This window comes from Lytechinus variegatus, chromosome 6, assembly GCF_018143015.1.
Source record: "Lytechinus variegatus isolate NC3 chromosome 6, Lvar_3.0, whole genome shotgun sequence".
In the NCBI taxonomy this organism is placed as follows: Eukaryota; Metazoa; Echinodermata; class Echinoidea; order Temnopleuroida; family Toxopneustidae; genus Lytechinus; species Lytechinus variegatus.
Genome location: NC_054745.1, coordinates 40,444,585 through 40,457,388, shown reverse-complemented (window position 1 = coordinate 40,457,388; position 12,804 = coordinate 40,444,585). Strand labels below are relative to the sequence as shown.

Sequence of the window (12,804 nt, the reverse complement as noted above, 5' to 3'; positions counted from 1 at the left end):
CTAAGTGAAAAAGATATAGATCATTTATTTTCAGCAGCTTGTTTTTAGCAAACAATGGGTCTGTGTGTGAAAGAAATGAAGAATGGTTAATTATACGGAGAGACTTCTTTTGTAATAAGAGAAGTCTGTTTAATAAAACTTGGTGGGTATTGCCCCAAAACGAGAATGCCGTACTTTCAAATATGGTAAGATTAAAGAAGAATAAATCATTGATAGAGTTTGTGGAGGAAAATGAAATTTCAGTTTATTTATTATGCCGATGTTGCATGAAATCGCTTTACAAATATTTTCAATGTGATATTTCCACGAAAGTTTGTTATCGACAGTTATGCCTAGGAACTTTATAAATGAAACAACTTCTAAAGGGGTATCATCAAACATAATGTTTGCGGGCAGTGTGTCTATGGAGTTACTAAATAACATGTATTTGTTTTGTTTTTTCAGATTAAGGGATAGTTTGTTAGCTCTTATCCACTGAGTAACCTTTTCTAGCTCAGAATTTACTATATTTAGTAGTGTGTTTGGATTTTTATGAGAATAAAAAAGATTAGAATCGTCGGCAAAAAATATGAACGAAAGAATATCGGATGATTTACAAAAATCATTTATGTAAAGTATAAATAATAAAGGACCTAACAGACTACCCTGTGGGACTCCGCAATTTATATTTCGCATATTGGATGTATAGCCGTTTAATGTTACGTACTGACGTCTATTAGATAAGTAGCTCCTGAACCAATCCAAGGCCTTCCCACGCACCCCATAGTGACCAAGTTTATGTAATAATATATTGTGATTGATTGTGTCGAAGGGGCATGACAAACTATTATTCTTACCGCCGGCTAGGATAAGCAAAACTGTGAGATTCTTCACAAAAAGAAAACAGCACATCACCAGGCAGCCCACTGCTGATGCGATGACCATTACGTAATATGTAGGAAATGGGAGCCATTCACCGACTAGCGATAGGATTGTTTTTCCAGCGGCAGTTGACGCCCCCAGAATAGACAGGAAAAGTGCCCCGTCTTTCTCTGCGAAGCCTAGTGATAGCATATAGCTAACCTGTATACATACATGAAGAAATGACACCCACGCAATCATTTGTTAGATAATTATTTTTGTATTCAATAAATCTTCTACTTTAAACAATTGCCGACGAATATTTGTTTCTGAAATACCGCCGTTTCCGGAGGAAATAACGGAGATCATGCTGGGGTATAAATATGAAATCTTAACGAATGTTAAGTTTTTGAAATGTCGTCATGCTTTTGAAAATTTATTGATCTAGTTCATGCAACTTAGGCATAGGAGAAATCAAGTTTCACTGAATGTCCTGTATTAATTTAAGGTTACATTCTCAAGTTCAATGGTCATTTAGCGTCAATTTATCTTAGACCATGTTGGGGAAGCAACATTGGAATCTTAACCAAGGTTAAGTTTTTGAAATGTCGTCATGCTTTTGAAAATGTATTGATCTAGTTCATGAAACGTGAACATACTAAGAGCAATCAAGTATCACTGAAAATCCCGCGCTAGTTTCAGGTCACGTGACCAAGTTCAAAGGTCATATTTAGGGTCAAAGAACTTATGCAATGTTCGGGATATTTGTTGAATTGCATCATATCTTTGAAAGTAAATAGATCTAGTTCATGACATTTAAACATAAAAGTAACCAATTATCACATATCCTGCAGGATTTTCAGGTCACGTAAACAAGGTCAAAGGTCATTTTCAGGTCAATGAACTCCGGCCATGTTGGGGGTTTTATTTGAACATTCATCATAAATTTGAAAGTTTATGGATCTAAGCAATGAAACATGCAGTCAAGTCAGTCAAGTATAATTGGTCATCTTACACGAGTCCTAGGACGTGTAATCAAGGTCAAAGGTCATTTGGGCGTGTGTTATATCACCACTGATCAAGGTGATCACCATCCCCCCCCCCCCCTGAAAAATCGGGAATCCGCTCCCTGTTGGCCATGTTCACCCTGTTCAATTTGGTGGATATACTATATGGTTCGCCATCTATATATGTTGCAGCAGACAGACCGAGATTCGCAATGACCCATAGGGAAAAAGTCGAAATCTTTTGCGCAGGCTGGTATGAAACTGCATCCTTCCGATTGTTCAGCGCTGGCCGACGCGTCGACGCTGGTCGATCGGATATGCTGTTTACTAGGGTCCAGAAGGTAGGAGAGATTTATTTTAAATAGAAATTAAGAGAGATTTTGGTAATTTATTGCCGTATGTTGTTGTTTTTTTTTGGAAGCATCACCGTCACATTACACTACGCTAGCACTGTGTGCTGCCTCCACCACTGCGCGATGTCGACACTGAAGGTAAAAATTTGGTCTGCAACAAATAGTTGGCGCACCCCGGCGACAGGATAGCACACTGCAAAAACTCCGGTGTTGATTAAACACCAGCCTGGAATCTATATACATGTACAGAAGTGTTAAACAACACCAGTTTTGTTTTGGTCTAACACCAAATAGGTATTTATATTAAAACAGCATCGGTTTGATTCCAAACTGGTTTTGTTTCAATACTTCTCTGGTGTGGACATATGTAGATTTCGGTCTGGTGTTGTATCAACACCGGAGTTTTTGAAGTGCATGCGCGAACATGCGGTCTCGAAATAGCACCCTAAACAAGTATTGTCCATATTCTGAAAATGCACCCCTTAAAAAGTATTGGCGTGTGAAACCCTCCCCTTAACAAGTATTGGAAACAAAACGACACTCTTGGCAAGTGTTCCTTGAATTGAACGCCTAAACAGGTACAGCGATATTTTAATTGTTATGTCACGGACGTCGGTTTGACCTTTACCTACATGTACATCATAGGGTCTAGAACAGCCCCACCTCCCAGACCTCGCGCACATCGGACTCTATACATGAAGATTTGACTATTGGGGCAATCTTCTATAAAAAAATCAGTCTTTTTTTACCCTCGCAAATTTGACCCTAAACACGTAGCTTTCTTAGCGAAATAGATACCCTCTTTGCATTATTTTAGCGTTTTTGACATCCTTTGTACGTTTTTTGGGGGGGTCACACATGGTATTCACTCGTCAATGTAATTGAACCCCCGGGATCCACCATATTGTGAATCCACCGAATTGATGTTATTAATATTATGTCTTACCATGTTGACAAAGTAAAAGCAGTCCACAATTCCGTTAATTATTACAGCCAAACTGATGAAAAATAATTCTGGATAGCAGGAATTCTGACATCGCCACCGTTTCATTCGAGTGTCTTTCTCAAACAAGGAACGTTGACTGTTGCAGGGACGAATATTTAACCCGTCTCTCGGAATGTTCTCATCTGCACCTTCTAGCTCTGATGTATTATATTTTAGTACTTCTTTAATTTGAACAGCCCCACCTTCTGTCTCGTCCTGCGGGAGTGGTGGTCCCGGATCATGATGCTTGTCGAGTTTCCTTATCGAGGCAACTTGAACGTCTTTCGATATTGAAATATTTTCACCAGATCTCTGTGAGGGCGGTACCAGCGATGCCACACAAGGGACTCCTAGTATGAAGTACATCGAACCAGCAATTTGGAGTGAAGGTCGCCATCCGAATCGGTCAAATAACAACCTTAGCAAGGGAGCGAATGTCAGCATGCCTGAAAGAAAAATAATGATACATAAGAATGATTATATGAACTGAGGATGATGAGGATACTGAGATACTGTACATTAAGTGTATTATGCACACACACACACCCACACACACACACACACACACACACACACACATATATATATATATATATATATATATATATATATATATATCACCTGCATCACGCGATTCAACATAGCAGCAGTGCTGACTTTGAAAACTACTACAACTCACACAAGATGTTCAGTGATACTTGGTTACTCTTATTTCCACGTTTTATGAATTAGACCAATACACTTACAGAGATAGGATGTTAATTCAACAAATACCCCCAATGCGGCCAAAGTTCATTGATCTCACATGACCTTTGACCTTGATCATGTGACCTGAAACTTGCACAAGATATTCAGTGATATTTGATCACTCTTATGTCCAAGTTTCAAAAGTCAGATCAATAAACTTGCAAAGTTATGATGGTAATTCAACATATACCCCTATTATGGCCAAAGTTCATTGACCTTTGACCTTGGTCATGTGACCTAAAATGCGTACAGGATGTTCAGTGATACTTGATTACTCTTATGTCCAAGTTTTATGAACTAGACCAACATACTTTTAAAGTTATGATGCTAATTCAACAAATACCCCCAATTCGGCCAAAGTTCATTGACCCTAAATATCCTTTGACCTTGATCATGTGACCTGAAACTTGCAAAGGATGTTCAGTGATACTTGATTACTATTATATATCCAAGTTTCATGAATCAGATCCAAAAACTGTTAACGTTTTGATTGTAATTCAACAGATACCCCCAAATCGGCAAAAGTTCATTGACCCTAAATAACCTTTGACCTTGGTCATGTGACGTGAAACTCATGCAGGATGTTTGGTGATACTTGATTAACCTTATGTCCAAGTTTAATCAACTAGGTCCATATCTTTTCTAAGTTATGGTGTCCTTTCAAAAACTTAACCTTAGGCTAAGATTTGATGTTGACGCCGCCACCGCCGTCGGAAAAGACAAAAATCAGTGTCTGTGTCTCATGAGTTATATATATATATATATATGGCTATATGTGTGTGAGTGGGTGGGCGTTTTGTACGATCGAGCGCCTTTGGAACGTTGATTAATTATCCCCCCATCTTAAAAATGGATCGACGCCCCTGATTTACTATCAATCAAGTGGTTGGATTTGGGTTTCCAAAACAGCGATTGAATACGACGGGGCATAAAGAGGGTAATCCAGCCGAAATTGATTTTTTGTTAACTTATGGATAATGAGGAAATAGTCCAGGATAGGCCCCATAGAAACTTGACCAAACCTTGTTTTTTTATATATACAATATTTTTTGATGGTTTCTTGTCAATTCGAGGGTGCTGATTACGAATCTGGATGATGCCACTCGTGTAACCTTGAGCATTTTCCGCAAATTGGCAAAATCCAATATGGCCGCCAAAATATGCAAATTACCCATAAAATCCTAAAATTGTCCGCACATTGGCTATGAAATGCATGGAAGCGTGTGGCAGGAGTAAAATACACTCTGAAAAAATAATTTTTGACAAAATATTTATTTTCTGATATTCAAAATGGCCGCCATATTCCATTGTATACTCTATTATGTACAATATGAATAGGGAAAACTAATTTTTACAAAAATGAGCACTAAACCGCAAAAAATCGCGATATATGAACGAAGTAATATTATGCAAATCATCATTACTAAGGAGATACATCATTTATTATGTCATAAATGGGAACATTTCTGCATTTTGATGTCTAAAATGGCCGCCACTGGCCCAAACAGTATTGCGTACAATGGTAATGGGGGCCAAAAAATTCACGAGAGTGATCACTAAAATGCATATTATTAAGATTAAACGAGTGGAATAGTGACTAAAAACATAATTATTAACGAAATATATTATTAATATGCCATGTATGTGATGAATGTTGTATTTAGATATTCAAAATGGCTGCCAAAGGCCCTCAAAGCATTATCCACAATGAGAAAGTGGGGCAAAGAAATCACAAGAGTGATCACTAAAATGCATATTATATGTGATAAATTCATGGGATACTGTTTAAAAACGTATTTTCTAACAAAATACATCATTCAGGTTCAAAGTTTGTGTTGAATACTGTTTTTCTACTTTCAAAATGGCCGCCAGAGACATTAACAGTCTTATGCACAATGCAAAGTGGGAAACCAATATTCACAAGAGTGAGCACCATAAATGCAGATATTAGAGATCTATGAGTAAAATATTGTATGAAAGCATAATTTCTATTAAGAGATATCATTTACTATGCCGGATAGGTGATAGATACTGTTATTGGAAAGTCAAAATGGCCGCTACAGGCCCTACGATATTATACACAATGTGAATGGGAACAAATTATTTCAGCATAATTTGGCTTTGCTTGGCCAATTGGGGATGTATGAGTGAAATATCGTCTGAAAACATGATTTATAACAAAATATATGATATCTTATGTAATTTATGTGATGAATGCTGTATTTTGACATTCAAAATGGCCGCCATAATCCCTATATTTATCATGTACAATGCGAATGGAGAAACTAATTTTCACAAGAGTGAGAATCATGAAATGCATATGACTGTGATATACGAGTAAAAATATTGTCTTAAACATGATTTCTAACTAAATACATCACATATTGGTTGTGGAGGTTATGAATGCTGTACTTTGAAATCCAAAATGGCTGCAATAGGTCCTAAAAGTATTATGTACATTGTAACATTAGACATATAATTTTGACAGAATTTGGCTTTGTTTGACTCTAAATATTGCCTATTATTGTGAATTCTGATGCAAGGGTGAAATATTGTCTAACACCATGGTTTCTAACGAGATATATCATAATGTTGTGTATTTAAGGTGATAAACACTGCATTTTTAAATTGAAAATTGTCAACATAAGCCCTTATCGTATAATATACAATTTTAGTGTAGACAAATAATGTTCACAAAAAGGGCATATGGCAGCCATTTTGTATGTTGAAATACAGTATTTATCACATAAATTACATAAGAGATGATATATTTTCTCATAAATCATGTTTTCAGACGATATTTCACTCATACATCACCATTTGGCCAAGCAAAGCCAAATTCTGATGAAATAATTTGTTCCCATTCACATTGTGCATAATATCTTAAGGGCCTGTAGCGGCCATTTTGATTTTCCAATAACAGTTTTTATCACCTAACTGGCAGAATAAATGATATCTCTTAATAGAAATCATGCTTTCAATATTTTACTCATAGATCACTAATATCTGCATTTCTGGTGCTCACTCTTGTGAATATTGGTTTCCCACTTTTCATTGTGCATAAGACTGTTAATGTCTCTGGCGGCCATTTTGAAAGTAAAAATACAGTATTTAACACAAACTTTGAACCTGAATGATGTATTTTGTTAGAAAATACGTTTTTAAACAGTATCCCATGAATTTATCACATATAATATGCATTTTAGTGATCACTCTTGTGATTTCTTTGCCCCACTTTCTCATTGTGGATAATGCTTTTAGGGCCTTTGGCAGCCATTTTGAATATCTAAATACAACATTCATCACATACATGGCATATTAATAATATATTTCGTTAATAATTATGTTTTTAGTCACTATTCCACTCGTTTAATCTTAATAATATGCATTTTAGTGATCACTCTTGTGAATTTTTTGGCCCCCATTACCATTGTACGTAATACTGTTTGGGCCAGTGGCGGCCATTTTAGATATCAAAATACAGAAATATTCCCATTTATGATATAATAAATGGTATATCTCTTTGGTAATAATGATTTGCATATATCACTTCGTTCATACATCGCGATTTCTTGGCGGTTTAGTGCTCACTTTTGTGAAAGCTAGTTTTCCATATTCATATCGTACATAATAGAGTATACAATGGACTATGGCGGCCATTTTAAATATGAGGAAAATAAATATTTTGTCAAAAATTGTTTTTTCAGGGAGTATCTCACTCCTGCCACACAATTTCATGCATTTCGTAGCTAATGTGCGGACAATTTTAGGATTTTTATGGGTAATTTGCATATTTTGGCGGCCATATTGGATTTTGCCAATTTGCGGAAAATGCTCAAGGTTACACGAGTGGCATCATTCAGATTCGTAATCAGCACCCTCGAATTGACAAGAAACCATCAAGAAATATTGTATATATAAAAAAACAAGGTTACGCCTCTTCTATCCTGGACTAAAAGTTAAGGAAACATGAAAAAGGGCAATTTTAAATGCGATTATACGTACCGAGACTCGAACCAGAAACCGCGAATGCCATTGCCCTGACGTTATTCTTTGAATAGAAATAGCATGCGACAAGCCCAAGTACGAGGATACAAAGACCGCCGGCACCACACCCGTACATCAAGCTGTATGTGAGGTAGACAAGTGACATGTTTGGAACGAAAGAGGTCGCCACGACCCCCAAGGATGCCATGACGTGACAGACGACGCCGACGGGCCGGTAGCCGAAACGGTCAATGAACACCTTTATGACTGGAGCCATCAAAGCAGTAAGCCCGATGGGGATGGATCCTGCCCAACCTATAGATTCAAAATGAAAGAAAACCAAAAAAAAAAAGGTTAAATATCCTCATGCTAAAATAACACATTTTACCTTGATATCATCACGAAGGGTTAATTACTGGACCAGTTAGACCAGTATAATTACAACTGGTAACTCTGAAAATTGGAAAATCGGTTTACAGGTCTAAGAGTCAAAGAGTATGTCCTCATAAATATGGTATGCTTTACTGCTGAGTGATCAGGAGGTATTTATTGGAGTAAATGAATCCAGATGTCAATGATGTTATAATCATAAAAGGGTTGCAATAAATTCCATTTAAAAACATTTTTACAGTAACTAAACAGTAAAGAATATTACAACTCGTTAATGAACACTTTTTAGCATCACTTCACAAGTTAAATTCATTGAAAAGTTATTTGCAAATATAACTCTTGTAAAAAGTTGCCGCATTTGCCTTCCCAAGATTGACTGGCAAGCCTTGGAATATGCTCTCTACACTATACAGGACGCAAAGAGATCGAATACATGGTCGAGGTTTTTAAATATTTTGAACGGACTTGTAAACGTTGATTCTAGTTTATATTTCATCCCTGAATTTCAAGACATGACGAGAGTACATCACCTAAAACTATTTAAGCAGAGGTTTGTACTGCGCTAAGGAGAAACAGTTTCAGTCAAAGGGGTGTAGACCTACTGAACAATCTTCATCTTTCGGCGTCCTCTCTTGACTTCTTCTAAAATAGGCTGTCATGGGGGCGGTGCGGTGTGTGCATGGGCGGAAATATGTCGCTATAGAAGCAGAGAGGACCAGGGGCTGGAAACTTTGAAAGTAGCATCGCAATGAAGACACTATCTTTTTGTTCAGAAATCATGGAACTTCTTTCCACCTAGGGAGTTTAATAACAGTTATGTCACCATTGTATACATCCCATCAAGTGCAAATGTTGATCTTGCTGCCACAAAAATAGCTGTGATCTGCACACTGTATCATCCATCAAAATGACCTCGAAAGATATGGAGAAGTACGTGATACTGTTGCTGCAAGGCTGTACAGCCAAGCCGCCCTTTCGCTATTCCGAACATGTTGTCCACGTACTTTTGCAATGCAGGCATAAAATGAAGCATGGGAAACCAGTAACAAGGAAAGTAAGGAGTGACGACGCAAGAGAACCCCTGGGAGTCTGCTTCGAGTGAACGAATTGGGATGTCTTCGTGGATTCCTCAGCATCGCTGGATGAGGCAGTGAACTTTGTCAGAGGCTACATCAAGTTCTGCAAGAATGTGTTGACCCCCTTGAGAACAATAAACCCATAGCCTAACAACTAACCATGGGTGGACAAGAATGCAAAGGCTATATAGTATATACACAAGAAAGTACAAGCCTTTCTAAATCGTGAATCAGTGAAGTCCATTTGGAGAGACTTCAAGACAGACATGACAGATATCAAGAATAGAAAGAGATAATTGGGTAAACAAAAATAATAGACAGGACCCTTCACAGAGGAAACTCTAGAGATGCTTGGAAGGGAACTAATGTCGGACATAAGAAGCACATAATACCGGCATAGGCGATGACTCTCTTTTTTTAGTTTGTTCAGAACTTCAATGAATGCTATTGTCGTTTCAGGAAGAATTTTCATGCTCGGTATTTGGAGGAATGCGTACAAGCTACCCTTAAGTGAAAGAATACTTGATGTTGGAAAGGTTAGAAGGGTTATCATGGCTATGGGGACAGTCAAAATGAACAAATCTTTGGGTCCTGGTAGCAAATCTGGCAGGCTTCTTAAAACATGTTCACAACAATAGAGTACCGAGGTGTCACTGTCATAGCATCGAATCGGCTGGTTCTAAATAGAGTCGCAGCTGACGATCGTCTGTACACCTTTGTTTTTGCAAAAATTACCTTCATTCCTAGGTTGCAAGCGATGAAATCCTGAAAGCCATTTTCTTCTATGGGAAACACGCTCAGGGTTCATTTTAGAACCAGGCCACCATGACAACATGGCAACTGACGTCATCGCTTTTGGACGATATTGACCCTTATTTTTTTCTGTTTTCATTTTGTTTCAGTGGTCTCTAATCATACTTCACATGTTCTAGATCTGTGGAAAAAGAGCTTCAATCTTTCCAATCCCTTTAAGGAGTCAAAACCAAGTGTGATATGTTAAAATTGTCTAAATTTCTATTTTGCATATATGGACATAGGTTGTCTATTTGGGGTTTTGCTGGAATTGTACAACATGCTTCAGTTTAGGCAAAGAGGACCTCGAGGCATACATGTAGGTATGCACTTATTAGAAAATAACAACTACTTCTCACTACTACTACTACTACTGCAGATACACTGCAATAGGCCTACATGTATACACCAATTCGTAGTTTATTTCTTTGCATGATCAGAAGAAGTTTTAAGAATAAATTTCAAACAGATAAGCAAACATGAAGCGGCAAGGAAAGGGAACGAAAAGAGAGGGAGAGAGAGAGAGAGACAGATAAATCGACTTTCAATCCACACACTGGCTCAACGTGGTAAAAAAGGGAAAGGGTCAGACTTGTCATTCGGGAAAGTTTTATAAAATGTTGCGGTCGAGCAAAAATTTTGACTTGTTAAAAGATTAAGGAGCTGTCACACCTTGGCTTTTTAGACAGCGTATGCCCGACGTATCAAAATTTCTCTAAAACGTCGGCATACGCTGAACTTTGATTTTTTTCAACTCTGGGCGTATACTTAGCGTATTCATAACGAGTTGGACGTATACATAACGTATTAGTAACTTATATCGAATGCTTCGTTAACTTATAAGTAACGTATTCCAACGAATGCTTAGCGTATTGCTGGCGTACACAACTTATGACCTACGATAGCCTAACTTACGCATAGCGCGCGGCAGCGTATCGCTGACGAACACGTGTCGTAGCCTATAAAAAGGCTGCCGCTCGACTACTGGGCGTTGTGGCGTGCGCCTGTAATCCAAGCTGTGGGGAAGTTACAAATTGATGTAGAGGTTCGAGCCCTGGTCACGTCTTTCGGATGGTGACTTTAAAGGTCGGTCCCAGACGTAAATAATCATATCTGATTGATACACGTCTGATAAAACTCAAATACACACACTACTCAAATCATTACCGCACGATACATCACCGTATCAACACCACCGCCATGCCGAAGAAAACTTCGAAGAACGCTACCAAGAAGTCCCCCACCTTTGAACCCCACCTTTATATACCAATTCCTATAAACGTTGTCAATACGCCATTATACGGTAGCTGTAAGTTATAAACACGTTCAGTAAGTTTTGTGGTCGTCCGGAGCACGTCTTCATACGTCAATATACGTTGGAGTTAAGTTACACATACGTTCAAAGCACGTTACTCATTGGTTAGAAGTAAGTTTTAGGGTTAGCTGGACATTATCTCGACGTACATCGACTTATGAGTAACTTGCGAATAACGTGTGTCAACGTGTATCAATGATCGCGTAACTTGCCTACAACTTATGGCCCGCGTATGCGGGACGTATGAGCCATACGCTGGCATACGTCGAAAAATTTTGCGCTTGCACAAAATTTTTCGACGACCTCGCCGTATGACGACGTATACCAGCGTGTTTTAGCGTACCCTTAACGTATGCAAAACTTACCCGTAACGTATTCGACGTACGCCAGCGTATTCGCCAAATTCCTCATACGTCGGGCATACGCTGTCTAAAACGCCAAGGTGTGACAGCACCATAAACATACTAATATTATTCAGAAAGATGTATAGTTTTTACCCTTTCCGTTTACTTATGCTCTTTCGTCCCATCTTTTCTTGGCGGTGAAACTTTCTTCTGTCGTACCTTCGTGAAGAAGTACGGCAGTGCATGCTTCTGTATCTTCTACAGATGCTGCGCATGGCTAGAGGAAACGATGGACCCGAATGACTTTGTCGCTTACCTGTAAATGTCGCAGAGCTCCCAAATTCCTCCTGGAACTCGACGAATAAAATGGCGTAAGAATACATGATACCGAACATGTTGATAAAAAGGATCCAGGTCATTGCCACTACCGCCCAACCCCAGTTGGCCGAAAGACGTCCTCTTGCCGTGGGTAAGCACGTATTCATTTTCTCCGATGCCTTCATGACGACGTACTGCATCGAACAATGTGGACAGAAATCACTTGCCACATGCTTGCTGGAGTTCAATAGTTCAATAGTTGATTGATCTGCAAACTATATCCATACATGCGATAAGCCTCTTGTTTTCCGCCCGATATTGGTCAGAGCAAACTCGATTATCAACTCTAATTAGTGTTACATAACCTGATAGCTTTGTTTAATGAACTGAATCTAAAGTGCATCGAAAATGCATCAGATTTTCGTATAATCCAAAACGAACGTTGTCCTGAACAACATTATTATTTACTTGGTCTATAAAGACTAAAAAAATGTTTACCAACGAGAATGGATATAGAGCCGTACACGTAATTCGTATAAATCAGTCCAATAAATAGGCAATATAAAACATAATATAGCCAAGGGGGGGGGGGGGGGGCTTCAACTTCCCCACCCATGAGAGTGTTAGGCCTTGACGTGCCAACATTTTGT

At 38.3% G+C, this 12,804-nt stretch overlaps 1 protein-coding gene across 1 annotated transcript; it reads right to left on the bottom strand.

The window, feature by feature from the left end:
* Nucleotides 1-7,917: 7,917 nt before the first annotated feature.
* Nucleotides 7,918-12,417, bottom strand: LOC121417821 (monocarboxylate transporter 9-like). The gene is made up of 2 exons (XM_041611555.1): nucleotides 12,153-12,417; nucleotides 7,918-8,234 (listed from the first exon to the last, which is right to left on the bottom strand). The coding sequence occupies exons 1-2, from the start codon at nucleotides 12,352-12,354 to the stop codon at nucleotides 7,918-7,920; spliced, it is 519 nt and encodes a 172-aa protein (XP_041467489.1). The 5' UTR covers nucleotides 12,355-12,417.
* Nucleotides 12,418-12,804: the final 387 nt, after the last annotated feature.

What these genes read in the sequence shown, in the direction of transcription:
- LOC121417821 (XM_041611555.1), bottom strand. Translation starts at nt 12,354, where the DNA reads ATGCAGTACGTCGTCATGAAGGCATCGGAGAAAATGAATACGTGCTTA. An exon ending in GAGCTCTGCGACATTTACAG is followed by an intron (nt 8,235 to 12,152) that starts GTAAGCGACAAA and finishes TTGAATCTATAG; the next exon opens with GTTGGGCAGGATCCATCCCC.